The sequence below is a fragment of the Thunnus maccoyii genome, chromosome 5, assembly GCF_910596095.1.
Source record: "Thunnus maccoyii chromosome 5, fThuMac1.1, whole genome shotgun sequence".
Classification (NCBI taxonomy): domain Eukaryota; kingdom Metazoa; phylum Chordata; class Actinopteri; order Scombriformes; family Scombridae; genus Thunnus; species Thunnus maccoyii.
In genome coordinates this window covers 14,123,490-14,150,173 of record NC_056537.1, presented here as the reverse complement: position 1 = coordinate 14,150,173, position 26,684 = coordinate 14,123,490, and the positions used below count along the sequence as shown (strand labels likewise).

The window sequence follows — 26,684 nt, the reverse complement described above, 5'->3', positions numbered from 1 at the left end:
CACTTTCTAATGAGGCACCTTTTACAAAGGGTTCATAAGTTGCGATTAACAGCTTGATAATGGTTACTAAACAATTTACTAACACTTAATAGATAAGTAATAAGCCATTGTGACACTTGTTTGGCCTTTTTAAGTCTTAAATTCATCAGGTAGACCTTTGACCTTCTGGAGGGTCTGCTGCAGAGCAAAATCCATTTATTTTTTAACGTATTGGCATTTGTAATTATAGATGACCCACTATTTTTTTCTGTAGGCTTAACCGAAAGTAAGAAAATTGCACACTCATTATAGCCTTTTGAGATGACTTTTAATGACTCACCAGCCAGATTTCTCTCAACCTGACAAACCAAAAGTTGTTAAAATTAGTTAAAACATACAGCCTACATCCTTTACAAAGTCAGTTGTACCAAAATGCTTTATAAATGCTTTCCCCCCCCAAAATAACTATGTTTCATAAATCTTCTCTTATGAGGGAAGTGATGAGACAAACCATAATTACCGAGAAAACACACACACACACACACACACACACATACACACAACACAACACACACACAACATAAGACCTGTCACGCCACTCTATGTAAAGCATATAATGAACTCATTAGTCTCAGTCACGACCTAACGGCAGGCTGTGCAGTGTTAAGCTGTCGCTTTAAGGCCGATTTCCCCCCATTGTCAAACAGTCGTGAGCAGGAAGAGGGAAACGAAAGCAGAGACCGAGGGGGGCCAGACGTATTTAAACACGATACTGCTGCTGCACAATAACGATGCCCGCGGCTTCATGCAGAGGAGCGCGTCTGCCGCAGCCCGCTCACTTAAAAAAGACGCACGGACACGGAGAGAGTGACCTTTTGATTGGATTGATGGTGTTATAAAGCACGGACAGTCCTTAAAGTCGCCGCAGGTTGGTAAAATATACTTGAGAGACATGGAAGTGTCACCACGGGTTATTGCCTCAGGAAATGATGACAGTGTCCTCCATCATCGCTTAGCTGCCTAGAGCGAACATTTCTTGTCTTGCGGCCATTTCGATAGGACTCATCTTGCTATTAAATTAACACGGAGAAGCTTAAACCCGGGTGTAACTGGCGTCTTTGGGGGCTGCTGGAGCAGGTGCAGCGCGTCTTGGCTTCCGTTTCCCAGCAGGGAGCCACTCAGCTGCCTGTGGACTCCAAAACCCAATCTGGATCAGGTTATTGGACATCATATTTTAGGAATGTCATCCACCATAGAGAGGAAGACACTGGAAACCAATGAGTACGTATCTTAACCAATTACTGGAAATAATATCGCATTTTTGATCTTAAAAAGACATTCAAGCACGCACTTGTGGTATTTTGAGAGCCAAATTATCTCATGCGCAATAACTGCAGATAATTGATAGTATGAGATCAGAAATTTCCCATTGCTAGGCAAACATAACGATCAAGTTCATGTGCAAGAGCAGATTGTTAAGTGTGTGTAAAGGAAAAGTTCAGTGTTGCTCAGAAGTTATAATGAGAAGCTTGTCTTTACTACAATGTATAAACCATTCCAAAGTTAATTTTGTCTGTTTTGTTGTAGGCTTCACTTTCAACGTATATAAGACGCTTTTCTGCTTTATTAAAGTAGGCTCGCCGTTTTTTGGACACAGTACTGTAATTAGAGCCCAATGGCTCCCTCAGGTGGACAGCATCAAATCTTAAAAGTAACTCAAGATGGAAGATCAGTTAACATGGCTTAATTATACATCACATGTCATGTAAAAAGATTCAATAAGATGTGCCTCAAAAAAAGAGCAAAATATACATTCAAAGACAGATGCAAGAAACAGGAACATTAAAAATTTGGCAGACTGACAATTAGACTAACAAATGTCAGTGAAAGATCATTTTGGAAATGTAGTCTTTATACTCTGTTATTTTGCAATGTCAAAGTATCAACTTTCTCAATAATTCTCATACATAATTTTCTATCATACATACTGATAACAGTAATGTATAAGAGCTGAAACGATTAGTCAATGAATTGACTAGTTGAGCTGCAACTACAATAATAGATATATCGTTTAAGCCATACTCTGAGGCATAAATGCTTTAAAGTTACAGCTTTGCAACTGTCAAGATTGGCTACTTTCTATCTTATTTAGCATAAGATAGAAATCCAGAGCATCCATCTTATTTATCATGTGAAGACATCAATTTGGGCTTTAGGATAATGTGATTAGCATTTTTCACTATTTTTAGACATTTTATAAACCAAATGATTGAGTATGACCGAGTAATTGAGAAAATAATACTTTTATTGCCAGGTCAAGCAGAGCTGCTGAATAAGAAGTTAATGATTTCAGACATTTTATAGACCAAACAAGTAATTGAGTAATTGAGAAAATAGCCTGCAGCCCTTGAATGTTAGATTTTCTAACCAGTCATCTCTCTCTCTCTCTGTAGGGAGCCAGTGGATGAGGTCCTCCAGATGCCTCCGTCTCTGTTGACATGCGGTGGGTGCCAGCAGAGCATCGGTGACCGCTTCTTCCTAAAGGCCATAGAGCAGTACTGGCATGAGGACTGCCTGAGCTGCGACCTATGTGGCTGTCGGCTGGGGGAGGTTGGCCGCCGGCTCTACTACAAGCTGGGGAGAAAATTATGCCGGAGAGACTACCTCAGGTTGGTTGTAACATCATGATTCAATCAAGCAATTTGTTGACTTGTGTCATCACAAGAAACTGCAGTAAATTGTCATAAGAGTTAAAGTGATGGAAGAACTGTTGGCAAGAGTTAAAATCTCAGAGTATTTTGTTCCACTTGTTACACTCCCCTGCTTGTTGGTAAACTGCTTCATGGCTGATTGCATTTTCATACCTAAAGGGAGGTGGGGAAACAGTTTGGCCCTGTATTTGGATTTTTTTTTTCCTTTCTACTGGACATTTTTACTTTAGAGTCAGTAAGAAAGTACAGAGGCAGATGAGTAGAGGAGATTCAGATGGAAAAGTGATGCTGGAATTTGATTTGAGTAGCACATGTTCATGAGTCAGGACAAAGTCGGATTACAGCCAGGCAAGGGCCCCCAAAAGTCTCATTTTCACTGATTTTAAGTGGGTTTTGGCAGTTTGATTAATTGCAAATTTCTTAAGGAATTTTTGCTGATAAAATACATCAGCATAGACAGGTCCTGCATTACTGCCTAATCTGTGGTAGGGGTGGTGCCAAATCCAAATACATTATTCGGCAAAGCACACATAGTGGATTTTATGAACATTTAGTTTATACAAATATTTTAAAATTTATTTGTTTTTGGGAAGAAAAAAAACCATGTCAAATACCAGCGTGCAAGTCAGTTACATCGCTATCTCAATCTCTCTCCTTTGCTCCACCGTTACGTCTATCAGCAGGTCTCAACTAGGGGAGTCACATCCACCTGCTACATGACACACATTTCCTAATTTGGACATCACTCTTGGAGTTAGTTCTGTTCCCCAGAGATAAAGCTGAGCTACTGACACATGCAAAGTGCTCTCAAGGGACTCTCCATAACCTGTTGTTCCCCTTCTCCTTTCCACAAATTTAGGTTGTAAAAACTATGCAATAAATGAAAAGTGCAAAGCAAGAATCACCTTTGAAGTTCTTCCCTACATGTTACACAACACACAAGGTGGAAGGTGGGAGGTTAATAGGGGCCCAATAGTACATTTTTGCCCTGGGTGTACCTATCAGTTAAATCCAGCCATGGTCAGAGGAAAGATTCACAGTAGTTTGATGGAGACCCTGCATACGGAGGTTTCATCTTATAAAGATTGGGTGAATACTTTCCATCTCGATAACATCTTGACATCTCCTCCTTCAGGCTTTTTGGTCAGGACGGTCTCTGTGCTTCCTGTGAGAAGAGGATCCGAGCATTTGAGATGACCATGCGTGTGCGGGACAAAGTCTACCATCTGGAGTGCTTCAAGTGCGCTGCCTGCCAGAAGCACTTCTGCGTCGGTGACCGCTACCTGCTCATCAACTCAGACATTGTGTGCGAGCAGGACATCTATGAGTGGACCAAACTCAACAATAACAATATGGTTTAGAAAAACCTGCTCAGTGTGATGGAGCGTCATCCTGCCTTTTCCCACTTTGGCTTTAAAGGGAATAAAATCTTGATAAACAGACTTTTTTTATAGCCTTGTGCAGGCTTTATCATGCATCTCTCATTCGTATGGAAACGTTTGAACACAAAAGGGGTGGCTACATCTCTGAATTTCTCTGCTGGAGACTAACGAACACTGCACCAGCAATGACAGAAAGCATTTCATCTAGGGCTTCATCCTTAAATGCAAAAACTCTGAATATACGTAAACATGCAATAATGGTCATTTGTTATACACACTGGAGTTTTAGAATTTTAGCAATGAACAAATAACGAACAAAAACAAAATTTTTGTCAAGTTTCTTGAAGTCAAACACTGTTGCATCACCTCAGTCCCACCTGAAATGTATAATAAGATTTTCTGAAACTTTCCCTTTTACAGTTCTGTAATTTCCTCATAATATCTTCATAGTTTCTTGTAAATAACTATGTTTGGGACTAATTATAGGGAAAATAGAAAGAACTGCTCCATTTAGTAAATATCTATCAATTAAACCATTTATTACTTTAAAATGCATTCTCCATATATGATGAATTGTGTTCTTGCCTGTTGACAAATTTTTTTACATGTTCAGCTGACCTGCAGTTTTCTGACCGAAAGCTGTCTGGGTTACGCAAACAATTAAATGGAATTAATTAATTGTACCAACTGAACAGTGTATTTTCCCCATGATTAGCACATAACTATGTAGTTTATGAAGTGTAGGAAACTATTAAGAATTTTATTTGGAAATTACAGACCTGTAAAATAAAGAGTTTCCAGATGTTCATGTATTAAATAGAACAAAATGTTCATTTTGTAAAGTCCTTATCAGAATGATTGCACTGTGTTGCCAGGTTGAACTGGTGGCGCCCTCTAGTGATCGAGGGAAACCATGCAATACTAATTTTACTGACTTGGAAGATGCTTTTAATGTATCTTTTGTAATTTTAACAACTCTCTTGACATGCACCCAAGACTTTTTGGATATCTGCTTGTCAATTTATTAAATAAATTACAGTTTAGAGAAACATTCATGATCTTTGGTGTGAGTGTCTTCTTCAGCGTCACAAAGGAACCTGAAATCTATGCATTCAAAGGAGCTTTTTGGACAGCTACTAATACATGGTATTTAAGAGTACCTTAATCTTTAAGAGTATCTATCTAAAACAATGCATGTGTTTAAGCGATTTATAGTTTGTGCTTGTGCTGAAGTCTTATCTCACATTGTGGTACTTTTCTATTTAATGAGTAGATGTAATGTTATAGTCCTTATACCGGTTTTTAGCCACAAGAGGTCACTGAAAGAATTATTAATTCCAACTATCTCTGACAGCTCAGTCAGATATCAGGTTTTATAGTATCCCAAAGAGAACTGCTGAATAAGAAGTTAATGATTGCAAATCTATTATAGGATGCAGCCTTTTCTCATAATCGACTCCTCTGGCATGGCAAAATGAGAGAATGAGTCCTAGAGAGAGAAAGAGAAGAGATTGATGGTAATGAAGTCATGATGTTCTGGCCTGTAACAGTCAGTGTCTCTGGATTTTTCTCCTTGCTGTGTCTCTTCAAAGCTGGTGCCCATCAGAGTGGTTCTGCTGTCTTTTTCATGTCTGCCAGCTGTCAACTCACTCTGAACTGGCCACAAGGCGTGCTCCTTCAGTGCCATCCCACAACCTCCTGCCATCCCCAGTTATCTTTACAGGCATAACAACAATAATTGAATCCATGAATTGCTCTTGCGTGTGAGGTCAGGAACGTAGGCGCCTGACCTCACTGCATTAGCTGGTGAGAGAAGCAGCCGTAACTGACATTAAAAAGTGGTTAAAAAGTGTGATCGGGAAACAATTTGCAACAAAGAAAAGAGAAAGAGGAGGGTGAAAGGAGAAGGGCACAGCACAGAAGCTCCAGGATGATGTCTTTAGCTCAGTCTGACAGTCGTTTATTCATAGACAAGGGAGAAATGAAGGAGCAGGCAACGTTAAAACCCACCCAGGCTGAGATGACGCTCTTGCTGAAAGAGATACTTATGGGGAAACTAACGAGTTTTCCCACAATAGAGAAGGGAATATACTGTATAGGCGCACAGAGGGACGCTGGGCCTTTGCTCATTTGGAGGTCTGCAGATTGAAGAATCGTCAGTGCGGCATTAAGCAATGCTTTAGGAATGGCTGCAAAGAAAAAAAGTCTACTTCGTGGTGGTCTCGCCAACAAATCAGCTCCAGCTCTATTGAACAGCAGGCTTAAGATATGTGTGGATAAATAACACGTTAACTACATAAACCAATAGAATACTTGCAGCAGCTCAGTAGACGACATCTACAACCCTGATGTTTTGTTGTCATTGGCTTTACTTCCTCATTGTTTCGGATCCCACAGACCAAACTTTATGTGTAAAACTAACAAGTGCAAAAATCAACTTTTTTTTATTCAAATACATAGTTTTTTTCTGATGCTATTAAAACACAATATGTAGTGTAAGTATTGCAGTGGTAACCCTTCCCCTTGCCACAAACTGGGCTTGCACATTTGGTAATGGTGGCAAAGTACAGAAAATTACCATAAAGCATTATTATTATACCAAAGAACATTTCATATTTTATATGTCATGTAGTCAATGCAAGAACAAATATATATTCTTTTTGTTTGCCAAACAGTAATTTACAGACAAAAAACACATGTTATCCTACCCAGTGACACTATCTGACTCCCTCTTAGACCTCTTATGAACAAACTGGTATAAAACCACAATAACAGAAATCCACTAGGCTATTTGGGATTTGGAAAGAGTAGTGTATAAAAACTATTAACACTATTCGATTATCTGTCAACACCACTCACAGATACAGAGCCATTGAAGATCCCTGTATGTAACCACGTTTTACAGAAGTAACACATCATTTTTGTAGCATACTTCAGAAACTTGTCATCAGCTCATAATCATGTGTATAAAATTAGGGAGAGTTATGAAGTTAGCTGATAAAACGATAAATATGTTTTTGAGCTATTAAACAGATCCAAGGACCCCAAACAGAACATCAGGGTTGAAGGAGGGTGTTGTGCTCTTTACTGTATCTGCTGCTCCCCTGCTACAGAGAGTTCAGTGAGTTTAATGAGACTGGAGCTGAGAGGAGGCCAGGTCTCATCTCACGACATTCACAAACAACACGCTGGCCTACAGAGACCCTCAGCATCGACCAAGGGGCCTGTGTTCCATCGGCCTGCTCTCCTCTGTTGCCCTGCAGGCTGAGCTTTGCCAGAGCACTGCCCTGACTTGCACAGCAGCCTCAGCAGGACTCAATAAAGCCCTGTGCCTCCTGTGTCATCCCTACCAGCTGTACACAAGGCCGGGAGTGTAGTGCTGTGTTTGTGTGCCGAAGGAGGCCTGTTTCATCTCCAGTGCCCATGTCACAGCAGTCCCGTACGGGTAAACCTAAAAACATCCAGCTGTGCACATGGAAACCAAGGAGACTTTCTGAGGATAAAACCGCAACGGTTTGCAGCTTGTTTTTATCAAACAGCTCACCCCACTCAAACAACCACCACACATCGACCTTACTCTGCATTTGGTGCAGTGTGCAGTGTGAACAGCAGATGGCAGCTCTGGTCCAGGTAGATGCAACTTGGGATAATGCACAAGAAAAAACAGTCTGTGTGTGCATGTGTGAAAGATGACAGGCAGAATAAGGGAAAGCTGGTTTTCGTATGGATGCCAGTTCAAGAGAAGATTAATTAGAGTGGAATTGAAAGTGACGACCCGTATTCAAAGCACCACAGACATGACAGCAGAGTTCAACGACACCTACAAAGGAAGATGTGGTCGGACAATTATCTGCAGCACAACGGCGATTAATCACAGTGCAGCCTGTCAATGTCAAACCCATCTGACAAAATGAGTCAAGTGCTATTGATCATGCCCGCCTTGGGTTTCACTTGCACTCACACTTTATCAGATGGAGCTAATTGGGAACATATTCAGTCTGTGGTCCTGAGAGATGTGTCTGTCAGGAGTCACATTCCTGCTCCGATTCTCTGATAGCCCATAGCGCCTGCAGTCTGGGTGGAGGACAGGCTGTGGGAGTAGAGTTTTTTGGGGGGGTTAGGGGGATGGTGGGGCACGGCAGCGCATTCAGAGGTGGATAGGTGAGTAATAAGTGTGCATCCTTTAACTCTCGCCGGGCATGTCCTCTGACTGGATTAAATATGTGCTGAGGATTTATTAGGTAGAAGACCTCTGGGGCCCCAGAAAAACTCCAGGGCTGAGCTGCCTTCACCTACACTTTTCTCCCACCTTATATTTTCTCTCTTTATACCTCACACAAGCTCTCTCACCTATTTTCATCTACCATCCCATCCGTTTTTTAAACTTTAAACTTTTTTTTTTGCATTTTGCTCTTTCAAGGTTTCCTCCCTTTCATTGTCCTCTCAGCAGGCCATGTGTATGGATGTGTGACGTGATGGATTCTGTGATTATTATAATGTTTACTGCTTCGGCCTGGATACCTGCAGGTCTTTAAGGCAGACAGGTAGGCCAAGGGACCAAAGTGGCGGAGATGGTATTCAGATCCCTAAAAGTAGCAATACCAAAATTTGTAAAAATAATCCATTACATGTAAAAGTGTGGCAGAAAAATGTACTCAATGTTGAAAAATGGCCTATGTGAGTCTTATAATATTATATGTTAATGATTGATTATTACTGGTGCGTTGTGTAAGTAGCGTTTTAATTTTGTAGCCGGTTGAGGTGGAGCTGATTTGAACTATTTTATATACTTTTAGGCAGTTAAATGTATGAAAATGTAAGATGAGCATACACTTTGTACATCTTGATGTCTTCATTTGTAAAGGAACTAGAAACAATATCTGTCAGATAAATGCTGTGGAGTAAAAAGTACTACATTTCCCCCTGAATTCTTGTGGACTAAAGGAAATGGAAATACTCTAATAAGTACAAATACCTCTAATTAGCACTGATGTACAGTAATTCAGAAAATACATTTTGTTACATTCAGCCACTACCAAAGCAGTTTGTACAAATACATGTGACACCCTTTTGCAAAATCAGTGTTAGTGTTATATTCTATTTTTGTATTTATTTGATTGAGAGGTCCTACACAGACATTTTGAAGGTTATCAAGGCTGAAATTCTTTAAATCGTTGAAAATATGTGATGCAAGTGTAGTAAATATGGTTTATACATGTGTTTCTTTGGCCATAAGTCATTCCCTCCTCCCTAAAATGATCCCCATATGTTGAGCAGTGTTCCTGGCTTCTGATGAACCAACTATACATCGCTCTGAAGGATCTGTCCCAAGACCTGCATCAAACATGCTGGGAAGAAAGTGCAATCCTCATGGGATGGGTGGGGTGTTAGGTGTACCAGTCTTTCTCTTGGACTGTCATGGGCAAGCAGCAATATTGTAGGATAATAAATGTAGATGCATGTCAAGACCACATTGTATGGATTAGAAACTACAATCATGGGAATTATGTGTTTTTATGGATGAATAGTAGAGAAAATGAACCAACGTGACAAATGAAAACATTTTTTGGGGTTCAGTGTAACCATGAATGAGTGGATACAGTATTACAGGTCAAAGGTGAACATTTGCCTGTGCTGCAAGCGGAGAGAGAGGCTCGATATGAAGAGTAAAACTGTCTGGTAGTAGAGGAATTACTTTCATAACTGAGAATCTTACATAAGATGTGATTTATTATCTTCTACACTTTAGTACTTTGGCAATTTCAGAGTAAATATCAATTTAGTGATTGATTCCTGAGGTTTCTTTTCATTCAGCACAATCTCCGTTTTCTCATTAAAGCACAATGCCATCATGAATGTAATATTTTATCTGGACACATTATTATTCCAGTGAGAGAACGTGATGTCATATCTCACCTCTTGCACTACACATCATGGGGATCTCATAAGTTTAGACCTGCTCTATTTAAATGAGCACAAAAGGGACCTCCTGGTATAAATCTAAACCTGACTCCCACCTCCTTCTCATCAGACATCAGTGAAAAGTCAGACCGTTACCAGTAAGCAGACCGTAGCAGTGTATTTCTCTTTCAAGCAATCAGTGATGGAAACTCCAATTAAGGTGGTGGAAAAAGGTGGCTACTGCTTTTAAAAAATCAGTGCAGATGTGCAGGTAAGTGACCATGTGGCAAACCTTGGCTGCACAGTGCCGGGCTCAGTGCAATTTCCGCCTCTAATTGGACTTCCCACGCAATGCCTGCTTCCAATCATTCCAGAGAGCCGGCGCAACACAGGCTAACTGGCATGATGGTGGACCACAGTTGGACAGATCATGGAGAACTTCAGGACAGAAAATTGAAAGTTAATTGACTGGGCAGGGATTTGAAATTGCACACTTTCTGGCTTCATACAGCTTTTGTCTATGAAAGTAATAAAATGATCAGAATAAGACACTTTCCCAAACAGTTGAAGGACCCCATGGAGTTGCCACCCACCACAATATAGAATATTTGAGCCTCATCGATTGTCTACACCTGCTATTCTAAATCTTCCCTTAATGCTTAAATCCTGCCAATGCCATCCTTTGTTAAGAATTTCTCTCTTCCCTTGGATTTCCTCTCTTCCAGAGTTGCCTCACCTGGAACCAATCTGTAACACAATCAAAGTGTCCTAACATGAAAGCTCAGTTCCTTCCTTTGATAGTCCATTTCTCTCCACACTTGTTCTTTTCTCTTTTCTCTGGTAGCTCAAACAGCCATGTCTGGAAAAAATTCAGCTTAAAATAGAGACCCAGTCACTACGCATTATGCAAATTTCCTTGAAACAATTCATTGGTGCTCTGCCTTTTGCTTTGCAGACAACAGAATGGGCCCTTTGTCTAAAAATAAGTGGTGCATAATGAAAACTAAGAGCCTTGCTTGTTGAGAAATTGAGAACATTGTTGCAAAGACCTTGAGAAATGTGAGATAATGAAATATAACTAGGAGGAGGACTGACTTGCGCTGACCTTTCAAGTATCATTTACAATTATAATCTAGTGGTTTCACAAAGCAATTGTTCAAAAGCAGATGAGAGCCAGTTTTTAATGAAATAGGAAGCGTGAAAAGTGGAAAGAAGAGTGTAAGATTACTTTTTTCAAAGCTTATTCTGTTTCCTCATCATTGGATTGCACTCATCCATCCAAAGCGTTGATTGCAGCTTCTGGATGAGTTGACGCTTATAGTTTGTGTGCTGCATGCTCATCAGTCATCCCATCATCCCGCTCAGCCTCCAAGTGTGTCTGGGATCGCAGGGTGATTAAACTCTAATAGCAACCTCTTGAGAAGTCCGGGGGGATTACTCGTGAGTCAACATGCCAGACCCCATTTCCTCCTCACTCACTGCTGCCTCTCAACACCCAACAGGCTCCAGCCACAGTAGATCTCCACATGGAACTTGTATAGATTGAGGAAACCTTGGAAGTGACCCTGCATAAGACCTTACACATACACGAGGAACAATGCCAAGAAACGTCCCATTTGTGCCAAACATTAAGTCATTTACTATACTGCAATTATAACTTGAAAATGTGTCACAAAATACCAATAATTGCTTTTGTTTGATCATCATGGTGAATACAGATACGTTAAACAAACAAGTAATCTCACAAATACTTGATAATGTTTTAAGTTGTTTGAATACATTAAATAAAATACCAAAAATATCTTTGGACTATTGGTTGGATAAAACAAACAATTTGAATGTCAACTATGAGAAACAGTAATGGGCATTATTACTATTTTCTCATATTTATAGTCTAAACATTTTATAGACAATTTCTATTTGAAATCTAATATGCACTCACTATACATGCACCTACATATTGTATATCCTGAAAAGACAACTGTGACCTCCAGAATAGACAGAACTCTTGTAGGAAAGGATTCAATATGGAGCTGCAAATGTTTTGCAAAAATCCTTTGTGTTGATTTAATATTGTAGCAGCCTGTATAGCTGAAACTAGTGGGAGGGATGCATAGATTCATGCTGTTTATGCCAAATGTTGCAACACAAACACGATTAATTAGAATCACATGATACTTTTACACCCCTCAGTTATAAAATGTTGGTGATCATTTGCCTGTGGCAGTCTCATCTTGTTCTGAGCTGAAACCAGACAGGGTCTTCTGCAACTCAGACATATTTCAACATTAATGATCTTCTGCAGATCACTAAGATGATTGATATCCTGACTGTAGCTTGAATGAGTCCAGCTATTCTTTTCTTAACTCTTTCTTTTTTTTTTTTATCAGAAAAGTCTCTCACAGGATGCTTTTTGTTTATCATATCACTCTTTGTGAAATCTGGACATGGTTTATATTTGAATAATTGTAAAACTACATGAAAGATCATTTTTGCTAAATTTTGTTTATATCAACAATCTTTTGTGTGAATGGGACGGGTGCTTCATGATGGGTGCTTTCCCAAACTGCCGTCAAACAAAACTGACTGCAGCCAGTGATTGAGACGCCTGTCATAGTGCTAACATGTCAGACATCTTGTTTTGAAACTTCCCACGAGCAACAACACAGTGGCCGTTATCCAGTGTCCAGTGGCTCGGTTGAGACAACGTATGCTGCTCCTCCATGTGACTTTAATTGAGTGATTAGATGTAATTCAATAAGCAATCGAAGGGCAATGCGCGTGAGTTTGAGGCGTAAAGCAAAAGAGCACTGGTGAGTGGACCCTTTGTCCATGACCCTCCATCATCGCTGCTACCTTTCAGCATAAAATCACGCGCCCTGATCGGCCTCTGGCCAGCACCCCTGTGTGGACCCCTCCGCTCTAATTGTCTAGGCCACCAATTTCAGGAACCACGCATTTTGCAGGTTTAATGCTCAGCCTTGCCATGTCTTGTGTTTGCCATGTGAGTCACTATCTTTAGACTGGGATCAACCACACAAAAACATCTCAATTATTATTGTCTGTGAGCAGAATTTCCACAAATCCCGTTGCTGTGAAACTTTGTTTTGGAAACTATTTCCATCAGTGAACTCTGATTGTCCAATCAGTCCAAAGCCATCATACCAAGCACATCAGAAGACGTTTCTCTGTGCTGAAGAGAGACGACCTCACTGTTTTCAACAACTGAGAGAAGAAAGCTTAGAATTCAAGAACATCAGTGACACAGGATTGTGAAATTACTTCAAATTGTGACACAACTTATCCCAGCTTGAAATATTACCCCTGCGTGTGGACCCATTAGCCCCACATTCACACAGCTGTTTACTGTCAGTCTGCCCCAGTTCATGCAAATTTGGCAGGAAATGGCTGGCATCATAATAAAGAAAATGAAAATGGCTCGCTCCATAGCTTTACTATGATGCAGTGAAATAGTTCCATAAATTACTTCAAGTCTGCTAATTCTCAGAGTAAATCAAAGTCCCCAGAGGAGCTGAAGTCTGTAAAATATGGCTCATTACTAAACCGAAGGGACACAAGCCCTCAATGGGATTAGAAAGTCAAGGCTAGTTATAAAATATAAAAGAAAATGTTAATTTTAAATCCAGGATTGTAGAAATGTCAGAAAATTCTCGCCACCATTTGAGGAGCTCCCTTGTGGAAGCAATCTGGGCAAATGTGTGTGTAGACAAGTGTATTATCCAACATGTGTCTTTAATGCTTGGTCAGCCCACTTGCCAACTGTCATATTGTTAAAGATAGACTACACCCTCTTGGCTTGTGCCAAGAAGGCCCACAGATTTACAGTAATACCCTGCTGCACAATATTGAGAGCAGAGGCCTGCGGGGCAGCCAGAGGCCCTATTCTCAAGTTATATGTTGTAAAGCTTTGTTACTATAATTGTTACAGACTCCTGGAAGTAATGATGACTACTGCAGCTGACTCAGATCACGTCTGAAGCCACAAATCACAGTTAAGTCAGCATCAAATGTAGAGTGTTTGTATCAGAATAAGCAAAATGGGTCTGCATTTGATGTTGGGATGCTAACATTATATCTATGACTGACATAGTTGAGTGTTTAACATTCATAAAATGATACTCAACATCTGGTATTAGACCTTTTTGTCAAATGGGAAGATAGACCTGTTTGTCTGTTTCCAAAATGAGTATTAGAAAAATAATATTACAGCAATACCACTGCATAGTCCTACACACAAGAAGACAAACACTGGATGAAGTGTGAATTTTATGAACCCCAATAAAATATTTTTTTGAAGTAAATTAATGAATAGATTGTAAATAATGATTATTATTATTGGTGATGATGTTGTTATTGTAATTATTTTTTACCAATTAAAGAAAGAAAATGCAAGAAAATACACACAGTGACATAAGGGCCATCAAATCACAATAAATAAATAAAATAAAAGTAATAAATAAAATTTAAAAAATGCCATACAAATGATTAGAAAAGTGATAAGCTTTACACATTTAATTTTACCATGTAAGCCATAATTTGACTTGAATATTTTTATATTAACAATAGATCAGATCACTATGTGTAATGTGAAAGAGATCATTTGGTGTAATGAACCCACAGAAAATAAACAACAGACTCTGCAGTTCCTCTCAGCTCTGCGGGGCATTTTAGCATCTTCAGCTCATTGTTTTGGTTTTACTGTTTTAGTTTTCACTGCTCTCTCAACTTGTGTCCGGTAGCAGCAGGCAGCTGTTTTCAGCAAAAAAAAGCTCTGATAAACTGCCTTTACACTACCTGCCCAGCACCAAACGGCGGACAGACTACATTAGAAAACAGCTGGTGAAAATCGTGCAGCGTTTAGCAGCTAAAGAGTCAGATATTTCCTTCAGGAGTTGGTGGAGACCAAAACAGAGCTAAAAAACGGTGAATATTGGACATATGTGATATGGTAAGAAACATGATTCTAAATGAATTATAATGTTCATTCATATATGCTGGATGTGTAAACTGTTTGCTTATGTGAGTCTCTTATTATGGATATTATGAACCTCAATGAGTTGTAGTTTTGTAGCTTTAACCTTCAAAAGGTTGCCACCTGAGCTTTTGGAATCTGTTTGCTAATATGTGCCCTTCGGTTCAACCCCAACACAAACCTGACTAACTTATTCTGGGAGATTTGTAATTTCTCTTTGAGTGTTTTTCCCAGACCCTCAATCCATGAACAAATTAAGCAATAAAATCAACACAAGACAAGAGTAAAAGGTGACACGTTGTTTAAAGTGGCCGTGAACGGATATGGCATTAGAGACATGGAGACACTGGCAAGGCTGTGAACTAACATTGTCCTGTGGTGGTTGTGCAGGGGTGAGTAGGACACAGAGTCTCTGCAGCCGTTTGAAAGAGGACAAGGCAGTTGTTCAACAAGTGTCCTCCAAAATTAAGTGCAGGGAGCATGACTCTGATTAGGCGCCATGTGAAAGAGCTTCTTTCTTGTCTCAATGAGGACATTCCTGACAATTAGGAGGATGAGTACAGCCCTGTTTGTCTCTCGGAGGCGACCTTGTCTCTTGGGTCAGTGACTACCTGGGAGCCTGAGATGCACAGGAACCATGTGATTCATGTACATGCAGCTCTGCAGTGCCAACATGAACACACAGCAGGTGAGGAGCCCTCCACTGTTAAATAGGGTCACTAATCATAAGAGGGATTACATCAATTACAGTAAATGCTATTATTATTGTTCATGTTAGTTACAGATGACAAGAAACAAAGAAGTGAAACAGATACAATGAGAGAAACTTTATGGATTTTTATCTTTCACTACTTCATGACAGACATGTTTATTGGGCCAATGTAGATTCTAATATGACTGAGTCATGGGGCTTTATGCTCAGCTGCAGAGCCAACCATGTCACTTGGTCAGGATATTTAATGGTGCAACCACAAAGCCAAATCCGGATATTGCCTCCTGGGACGCTGAGCAATCACAAACGCCAATCCTTGGCACTAAATGTTACAAAAATACTGTGAGCGATGGAGTCACAAATGAAAAAAGACGGATAATAAAAGTGGCATGAGTGAAGAAAAGTTTGTGCATGTATTTGTGTGACTTTGAGAGACAGAAAAGTGGAATGCAGCTAAGACATTTATTGTTGTCTTGAGTTGAAATTCAGGAAAAGAGGTGTTTACAAGACCAGAGAGCAATAAATATTGGCCTGGTGACCTTGCACCTTCATCTCCACTTCATAAGGGCAGCACAGCCTATGAGCCAAACAGAGGCACACCAGGTCATCTCTTTTTCTAAAAAAAAAAAAGACTAAGTGTCGACATCCACATTAGTGTCTCTGTGAGGCTGTAGCTAGGCATACCGATACTTTGAGCTAAATGCTAAGCTCATGCTAACATGTTAAGCAGCTACAATATTTACCGTGTTCACCATCTTGCTTTAGCATGTTAGCATGCAAAGTTTGCTAATTAGCACTAAACACAAAGTAAAGCTGAGGCTGCTAGGAAGGTCATTAGTTTTTCAAGTATTTGGTCATAAACCAAAGTATTGGATAAATTAAAATTTAGACCTGATGGTAGCGCTACATGAAAAGTGATTTCAGTTCATCCTGAGGGAGACATGCATGTGTGGACCAAATTTCATGGCAATCCATCCAGACATTTTACTCAAAACCACAAATGTCAACCTCATGGTGGCAGTTGAGGAAAAGTCAGGGGATCATCAGGATTCATCATCAGGGAACCACAAACATCTTTACAAAAGTTTGTGCCAATACATTGAGCAGATGTTGAGATATGTCACAGGATAAATGGAAACTTTAACCTGCTGGATTCGGAGGAAAAGTCAAGGGATCGCAAAAGTCCCTATGACTCGTCCTTTGGGCACCATGAATGTCTGTACAGCAGTTCATGGCAATACATCCAGCAGTTGTTGAAATATTTCAGTCTAGAAGTGAAGTGATGAAGTGATGGACTGGCCAACAGACGTGGCTAAGAATCCTTCATTTTCTATTGTCTAAATCAACAAAAATCTACATTTGATTCCTCAAACCACAGTTTCCCTTCTAAGCTTTTTGAGTATTTTTGACACTTTCCATAATAAATGAATATTCAAATGAAATGTTACAATATTACAATATTTAATTGTCATACTGGGTCACTGTTGGATGAATCCTTATGAAACTCTGCTGTGCAAAACGGGTCACTGAGGCAAATATACAACTGATTATGAAGAGAAAAAAATTTTGGTTTAAGAGCTGGAAAGAAGTATAGAGTGGGTCATGATGATGATAACTATCGGGTCAAGATATACTCTATCCTTGTGTCCCCCCTGAAACACATGTAGGCTGGTGGGGGAGGAATAGGAGGCTGGGTTAGTCACCAGTCACCCAGAGTGTCTTCCTGTTTAACCTCCTTTAAAGCAAGCTCTCTATTGGATTAATATTGGCCTGAGGGAGAGAGAAGGTATAGGTAACCTGAACAGAGGGGAAAGGGGGGTCAGCCAACTGTTTCAAGTGAAAGTGGAATTTGGGGCATCTGTGTTTGTTTGTAATTGGGTATGTTGGGACTGACTCTGACATCCTGCAAAGCCTAAGGGGTAGGGCAGAGGTTAGCAGTCGTATCCCACTTGTATTGACTGGCGCTGTTGAACGTTGAGCATCCTTTTTTTCACGTGTATCACCATTAAGTTTAGGAATATAAAATGATTTTTGCTGACCTGTGAACTTGCATCTCAACCCTCAAGCATGTTATCAGAGCCTGTTGGGTGCGGTGATGTCAGCACACTATCCCTAACAGAGATAAAAGGAGCCAACAGGTTTCTGATGACAGCTTCTCTCCTCGCCTCCTCGGAGAGATTTGATTTTCTGGAGCTTTGCAGGCATGCCAGTGCTTTCCTCAGCTACTGGCAAGTAAAATGTGGACATCATGCTACCTGTGCAATACGCTAAAATCATATGACTGCGATTTGAACTCATATATATATAATTTTCAGCCAATATTGCAATCTCAAACTATGTTTTGAAGCAAAACACTGATAATAGATCTCAATATTTATTGAAATATTAGTATGTTGCAAACTCTGACATGGGATAGCACAGCGCTCCAGGAACGGCCTCCTATGGCCCACCTCTGAAACTCCTGGGGTGAAAGGTTACTGCTGTGACAGTGCCGGCTCATCTGAGGGTCTCTCTTTACCCCAAAAGCAAAACACCCAAGGGCAGAATGGTGGGCTTGTCTGGCCACCCCAACCCGACTCCCCAGGATCCTGGCAGGGAGGCAGAGAACCCAGGATCAGGGCTCCCCCCTGCACAAATACAGACGGGGTCGTGGGTCATCTGGGGAGCTCACACAAGGCTTTCATCCCAGAGAAGCTCATTTCAGGGGAATGCGGCTCTTTCTCCATCTAGATAGGAGTCCTGCTTGAGCCCTGTGTGGCTGCGCCTGAACCCTGGATCGACAGACATGTTCCCTCAGACCCGTTTGTTTTGTTTTGGTCCTGCATCTCTGTGCACATCCCCTTGCCTGGTCCAGACACTGCTGTGGGAAGATCAGGCTGGGTCAGCACACACATGGTGTTCTGTTACAATCCAAACACTTACTAAAACTGTATCAAACGGGCAGATAGAGAAGACCTGGGTAGAAAAATAATGTTGCAGTATTTTTGGCTATTATCTTGCATGGTCTTGAGATGATGGCAGTGGCTGACATTCATAGACTCTTGTGCCTTAATTAAAATATGTATGAACAAAATGCTCACATAGCTAATATGACTAACACATACTGCCCACAAACATATTGTGAGTAGGAGAGACTAAAGCTCAAGGTGGAGTATAATTCCCTGTGTATTTATTTAGTTCCCAGCCTCCACAAAGCCACGTCAAATGTAATTGGGCAATTACACTGTTTAGAAACAATGCAAGCCGTGTTACATCTAATTAAATGAACTCAGCCATTTTCCCTGCAGAAATATGTACACCAAATAGATACTCTATAGGCTCAATTATAATAATTTAGACTTCAGTACACAGAAAGGTCTGCAATGGACAGCAGCTTCATAATGATCTGAGAGGATGCAAGTTTGAAGTGTAATCAGTCCTCCAGGTAATTTGGCCTTGTTGAGAACAGACAAAAAAAGTCAGCATGTTAAAGAGTACTTATTGTAATTTATGGCTAGAGTAAACAGTAAACATAAGTACGTGGAAATGCAACTAGTGCTATTTTCAGACAGAGCATTTGACTTGCATTAGGCTGCCCTTGAATGTGAGCCTTTGTATGAAATTGCTCAGGAGGTGCACGTTGCAGCTTGCTGTGATAGAAACCACTTCGAAGTATGTGTCTACAAATAGTTTACAATCATTATTTGACTAATAGGAAGACGAGGAAAATATTAGAATACAATCATTTCAGTAGTAGACTTGTAAAATTGTGCCTTCATAGTTTCTTTTCATGATGATTTGGGAACAAAGCACATCTGGCTTTCTCCAGCGATATTAAAGCTAATGTCAAAATTACAGGATATTAGTGTAATCTTTTCAGAATGCTCGGCACATGGCATAATTTCTGTCTGCAATCAATTTACACATCATTAACAGAGAGACTCATTATCTTCATTATCTCCCGTGTTCGTTTGCAGCGACTGATCTTCCACAAGCTCACGCCAAAGATGCCCTCTAGCTGTCATCAACTAGTGCTCAATATAAGGACATTTAACACCAGCACAGAGATGTTTCTTCTTTTGGAATATATTACTGTTGTGTGTGTGTGTGTGTGTGTGTGTGTGTGTGTGTGTGTGTGTGTGTATGTGTGTGTGTGTGTGAGTGAGTGTGAGTGTGAGTGTGAGATCTTGTGTGATATTTGCAGCATGTGTCTGCAACTGTTCAACTCGTCCTCTGACGTCTTCCATATGTCCCATGTTTGAACAATCATGAGTGCTGCTTCAGTTTTTACATTATTAGAGTGAGGCGCCTCCATGAATATGTTAACACTATAGAGTGATAAATATACTCCACATCCAAGCCTCCAAATGAAAGATCCATTGATAACTCTCTGCCTTTATAAAATGCACTAATTATGTGTTGCTCTCAGGTGGTATCAGTCTCGATTTTATGGTCTTGTAATTTCTCTGTGTCTAAATGTTTTTCTCTACATGTTTTATTCATCATCTTCTTACTGGATTGTAATATTGATCTACATGTATTCTGTAAAATAACAGTGAATCTACCTCAATACAGTCCGATCAGCACAACAGTGTTATTCCTACATGTGGTGTATTTGCATATTATTTTTTATCAAGAGCAATAGTAATAAAGATAGAATTATAATTAATATTTTCATCTTTGATACATCTGCAGATTATTTTATCAGTTGTTTTGTCAATAAAATTTAATAAATGTCCAAGCGGACATCTTCAGATTGTGTGTTTTCTCCAGTTAGTCCAAAACCAAAATATTCAGCTACATGGACAAAGAATAACAGCAAATTATCACATCTGAGCAGCTGGAAACAGTGAATGAAAATGAAACTAAACAAATCGAAATGATTAAAGTTCTGTCAACTGAATAATCAATTAATCAACTAATCATTTCAGATATTAATAATGAATGAATGAACGAATGAACAGTAGTAATTATGAATGACCCTAAGCCTAACAGGTTTGATATAAATTCCAGCAAGTGAATATTGTAATCAATTGTATCAACCACCAGCACAAAAACCTCCTTCCAAAATCTTCTTTCCAAAATGCATTCATTTTTTTTACTTTTTTAATAAAAAAAAGCTGTCAGGTACTACAGTTTTTATGATCTCTGATGATTATTTATTGAACTAATCATCATTTGATGTCAAAAATACTAAACTAAAGATTCCCATCAAAAATTCCTCAAACCCAAGTTACTGTCTTTATACTGCTTGTTTTGGCTGACCAACAGTCCGTTTATATCACATAAGACAAAGCAAAGCAGCAAATCCTCACAATCCTCACAGGTGAGAGTGTGTTTTCTCACCACTGAGATGCTGGAACTAGAAAATGTTTGGCATTTTTATTAGAAAAATAACTAAAACAATTAATCGAATATAAAAATAGTTGACTAATCATTTCACCTCTATTATGATATATATTACAAAAAAGGATACAATTATTGTTTGTTGAGGTTAATAAAGTGAGATTAAACATATTTTTCCTCTCTACATCCTTGCTCATACAGTATGTGTCCATATTCTGTGTTGGTTGTTGCAGTGATGATGGATGAAGATTTACTGCTGTATGTCTCTCCCTCGTGGGTTAACTAGCCATGGCTAAACCAGATATAGAGCTGCGAGATGAAGGCAGCACAGCATCCCCTCTGTCTGCCCCTGCTTGGTCCTGTTTATTGAATTATACATCAGTACAACCGCTGCCTCTTTTTTCTCTCCCCTCATCTCTGCTTAATTTGATCAGAGAATCTGCTGATGCAGTGTGTGCCCAGCTCATGTGAAACCAATTTAAAGCTACACATAAAAATCTGGTGTCTCTTTCTAACTCTGACACACACATACAGGGTGTGGTGTGTGCCGTTCGTCAAAAGATTGGAGAGACCCCCTTTCTAGTAACAATCTGTCTTTACAAATGGCTCGTCCACAGGTGAGAGAGGGGTTTCTTGAATTCAGTTGGACACTGAAGCAAGTGGTAGTGATTGTGAGTTGAGGGATGTTTACAAAATGTATGTGGTTTAAAGGATTGTGTATTTACACCACATGCAGATAAATATTGTGGCGACATCACCGAGGCTCATCTTCTTGTTGCCGTGACAATGTTTTGTGGATGGAACAAGCGATTCACAAGAGATGTAACTGTGTTGCAACCCGTCATCTTCTTATTATCATGAGAACTTGACTCATACTCTCTAACTACCTGTAAACTCACACACTCACACAACCCCCTCCACAACAAATACAACACTTTTATACAAAAAACAAAATATTTCCCATGATGAGTAAGAGCACTCACGCCATTGTGCGCTGAATACAGATCCACTCCTGGACTTTTAAAGGACAGGTTCACATTTTTTCAAGTCGTCTTAAAACAACAGTCAGGTGTCCAAATGAACATTTACACAGGTTTTGCTTGCAGTAATCATTCCTCCTGTTCATTAGAAGATGCCTTCCTAATGCGCTTCATGTAAATGATGGGGCACAAAACCCACAGTCCTTGTTTTGAGCACAAATGTATGAAAAAGTTAGAAGGCTTCAGCTGTCTGAGTTAGTCAAATAAATTGGATATCTTCCACAGTTACAATCTTTTTTTTGGAAAAAAAATTCCCTCTATGTGTCTTGATGGACAGTGTTTCCCTGTTCAGCTACAGTGGAATGATCGTAACAAAAATAGGGAATCTGGCACCAAAAAGACAGTAACTTTGAAAGATATTGACTTGATTTGACTTATTTGGACAGCTGAGGCCACATATTAGCTTCAGATAAACTTTTGAATAATGTTTTTTTTTTTTATGGAAGAAAGACTGTTTTTTTCCCCACATCACTTACATTGAAAGTGCATTATGAAGGCCTCTAATAATGGTCAGTATGAACAGGAGGAGTGATTAGAGTAAAAAAAACAAAACAAAATAAAATAAGAAAAATGTGTCAATGTTCATTTTGGCATCTGACTATTGTTTTAAGACAGACTTAGCCTTTAGACAACCTATCCTTTAAGACATGTAAAAATACTCTGCTTTGAAAACAGTAATAATTTTTCAGTTTTTTCAGTTAAAATTCTTTAAACTACATCTACTCCTTCTCCCTCACTGAAAAATCCTCTCTCTGAATATACAAAAACTTGTCATTTCAAGAGTTAAACTGCTGGACATAAGATGTCTCCTACTTCGCTGAAAGGTTTCATGGAAGTTTCAAGTTTCCACATCATACTTATGTAAATTGAATACTGGACCACTATTGGCCTCCAAACCAACAAAAATCCTGTTCCTATACTGTTCATACAAATGTTTAACTCATATTTAAGGTGAGCACAGCTTTCTCATACATCATACTGCACAGTGACGGTCAAACATTCAAGTGAAGGTACAATAAGCACAAGGGGACTTTAGTGTACTGTCACCTGCAGGCACAGCAGATTAAAAATGGCAAGGACAATGCTGCAACGAGGATTACTGTGGCCGACACAGAAGAGACAATGCACGGAGAAACATCACCCCCAAAATAGACAGAGCAGCCCGGCTGAGGAGGCGCAGCTGGTATATAAATTCCCAACATTCCTCTAATTACTAAAAATTTCCATCTATGAGCAGGCTGGGCATCACAGAAAACAAGTTCAAGTCCATGTCTAGTTTCAATTAACTGCTGTTGTTGTTCTGCTGTTGGGACATGTGAGCGTCTGCACAAGCAAATAAAAGTCACAGACAGACCACTATAGACTTTGATCATCAACTTATAAAAAGTTGTTTTCACAGAAATGCTATTTCAACATATTTTTACGTCAAAAAAATGTTCCCATAAAGCAAACCAACAATATACTTCCCATCTCCCATCCCTAACCTTTCCCACAACTAGATATGACATTGCTGAGACATAAAGTTTAACCTAAAGCACTTTCTCCAGCCCATTACCCGCCCCGTCATGCCTCTCATACAAGAAACCAATAGCCAGGGGGAGTTTTCAGGGACCCTGCTGGTGATACACATGAGGCCTGTGCCAACATAAACCCCAGAGGCTCTGAGCTGCCGCATCAGTGGAGAACCCGTCCCCTCAGCAGTGAATACCTGGACGCGGTTCCTGCTGGAAGTTAAACACACAGGTCGCCATTTAGTGAAAACCTTTTAGAGAGAATGCCATGCATGAGCGATGGATATCTGTGACAGCTGAGACTTTAGCCTGTAGCAGTGGAGTGGTTTTTATTAAGGACAACAGAAGCCTGTCAGTCATGTTTGTTTACCTGCCTGACAACCTTTCACTTCTTATTTCATTATTGTTACACTTCAATCACAAAATGTTGTATCAGTTTTTTTTTTTTGTTTCTTTTTGGTTTTTTTTTTTTTTTAACAGGATGTGAAAAGGACAAGTGGAAAGAGAAAGACAATGAAATGCAACCAAACATAAATCAAACTAATTAACCAATTAATTGTCTTTCATTTTGAGCAAGTTTTTCTCATCAGCACACAAAAACCAGGCATCTCTCTCTTTGCACACACACACACACACACACACACACACACACACACACACACACACACACACACACACACTCACACACAGAGCTTAGTAATAGCTACATAAAATGCAAATCAATCTCTTCATGTCTAAATTAAACGCAGATAAAAATAAAATTGAAAAAGTTGTTTTCATTTTAACAATGGAAAAAAAAAACACTGAACAAATCTTACAACACTGAGTGTGATTATTTAGAAGTCAAAGGAAATGGAGATTTTCTGTTTTAGCAAACAAATAGAAATATTCAACATTCAAGTTCCTTTGAAAACATTGTAAGATACGAACTATTTAATACTCTGGTGTCAAATAAAGAGCTGACATGTTTCTTCTGTGTCATCGCTTGTGTCCATCACAGTGTTGACAAAAATACTGATGTGCAGATAAATGGTGAGAATGCAGTCAAAGTGAGAAACTCTTTCAGCTGCTTGTTAATATGACAATGAGCTCTCCTCATGAGACACATGAACGAATAAAGTCGCCCGAAATAAACTGCAGCTCTGAGCGCGAAAAACACCCGAAATAAATCCAAAATAGGTTCAGATTCTCCTTCATATGAAAAACCCGCAACATAAAAAAATAACTAAATGACTAAACACAATGTGGGTGGATGCGGCCAGATTGTGTACAGCCAAAGCTAAAGTCATTACGTTACGTTGGAAATAGCTATTCACATGAGACATTTACTAAGAAACCAATGAGGAATACAGTCACAAGTCTCGTTAAGAAATACCTGCACAGCACGAGAGGTGCCGGTGGTGGAAAAGATTGCACCAAGAGACTCGACGTGCATTAGGCCTAAACCAGTAATTTGTTTTTGTTTGGTTTTTCTTTTGTTTTCTTTCTTTTTTGGTTTTCTCTCTGTCTTTTTTTTTTTTTATTTACAACTGAGCATTTTTATTTTCAATTTCCAAAATGTGACCTCCATACAGTAAGAGACTTAATAGATGCTAAAACATTATTACTGCGTTTAGAAGCATCTTAAAAATAGAGCTTGTGATCATCAAGTTTAATCTTGAATTATTTAGAAATCTTTCTTCTGGCTGAGCTGGACTGCAGATGTTGTCTAATACAACACCACATACGGATTTTGTCTTAATTTAATGCGTTAATTATGCTGGAAAATAGAAGGGCGGAGCGAGTCTCAACTTCATACAGCATTAATCTGCATTGAAGCCTGACTTTGTGAATAATTATTTCGTTTCATCCCTTTAGAATAAAATTCAGGCACTTATAACAACAACAGTAATGATCATAATAATGATTTGGCCTTAATTATTATCCTACAATTATCGTTCAGTCTAATTATAAAAGCATAAACATTTGGTCAACGTTGTGAAGTCAAAAACTTCCTGTAAGAGAAAACATTGTGTCTATTTTTCTCATTTATTCTAATTGATATTTGGTGATATTAAGCCATTACATCTAAATCTCGATAATGGCTTAAAGAGGACAAGAATTAAAGGACGTGATTCAAGTTATTCAGTTTGACTACCGACAGGCATAAAGGCCTATCTTGTTTCATTTAAACACTGCTATAACCGCTTTAATTCACATTTTTATAGCCAAGAAAAGGCAAATTACTGGCACGGTGTCGTTTTACCAGATTTTCATAGCACCCGAAGCCAAGTGCTTCACTGAGTATCATGGGCTTAATGGTTTATAATGAATTTAATATTAAAAAAGTAGCCAATTTTCAAATAACAGGCCTGGAAGTTGTTTGCAATGATGGGCTCTAATTCTCCACATTAAGTGGATATATCCGCAGTGACTTCTCTCTGACTTCTCTGGTCAAACGATTCATGTTGTTTGGTTTAATAAAGGTCTCTAAAACACAAATATTTATATAATATTTAAGCTTAACATCGGCTGACCTTAGACGCTGTTATTGGTCCAAATTCCTGGCTTGATCCTTATATTTACACTTCATTTAAAAGTCTTTTTTTTTCTTGCATGTAGCAGTCAAATAAAATACAAAAATACATTTTTTCACAAACACCAATTAATAACCAAGTCTGGCTCACTTTGACAGAGATGGAGACAACGCTGTTTAAACGCTTTAAAGTTTAATATAATGAAAAACGGAGAAAAAGTCAGAGGTTAGGGTCTAAGGTTGCAACTGCAGGAATCAAAGCTGTTACATTCATCCTCTAATTACATTAATGTCATGTGTTGTGTCTCCCGCGTGTTTACCAAAAAAGCTTTCCCCCTTCTGAGCTTGACCTCCCATTTCTATTGGCTGCATAATAGCGCAGGCTGAGCTCGGTGTGGGCCTACTTCAGATGTGTGTGGAGCCTGAAGGTCGGAGTGCTGTGTGTCAGATACAACTGTAGGCTGCTGAAGCGGCATCAGCTTGAGCGAAGCATTTCTCTTTACCCCGACAAACCTTCAGGGGGCTTTTAGCATTTGTTCAGTCTGCAGTCTCTGGAAAACATCTGATTCATTTTTTAACCAGTCCCAGATGCGGCAGTGTGAGAGTGTGTGTGTA

General features: G+C 39.4%; 1 protein-coding gene and 1 long non-coding RNA gene across 4 annotated transcripts in view; one reads left to right on the top strand and one right to left on the bottom strand.

Annotated features, from left to right (window-relative positions):
* The first annotated feature begins 393 nt into the window (after window positions 1-393).
* Window positions 394-5,136, top strand: lmo2 (LIM domain only 2 (rhombotin-like 1)). 2 transcript variants are annotated; one of them, XM_042412616.1, is made up of 3 exons: window positions 394-907; window positions 2,433-2,648; window positions 3,826-5,136. In XM_042412616.1, exons 2-3 carry the CDS (start codon window positions 2,458-2,460, stop codon window positions 4,049-4,051), a joined length of 417 nt encoding a protein of 138 aa, XP_042268550.1. In that variant the 5' UTR covers window positions 394-907; window positions 2,433-2,457; the 3' UTR covers window positions 4,052-5,136. The 2 variants fall into 2 exon arrangements, with proteins under 2 accessions (XP_042268550.1, XP_042268551.1); XM_042412617.1 differs by lacking the exon at window positions 394-907 and adding an exon at window positions 1,011-1,260.
* LOC121897855 overlaps window positions 2,532-26,684 on the bottom strand; it is a 49,650-nt gene continuing 25,497 nt past the window's right edge. The window contains exon 3 of one of the 2 annotated variants that reach the window (XR_006096297.1): window positions 2,532-2,613. This is a non-coding gene — a long non-coding RNA (uncharacterized LOC121897855). Of the gene's footprint in view, window positions 2,614-18,039; window positions 18,539-26,684 lie in introns of those variants that run through there. The other variant, XR_006096298.1, reaches the window with a different exon arrangement.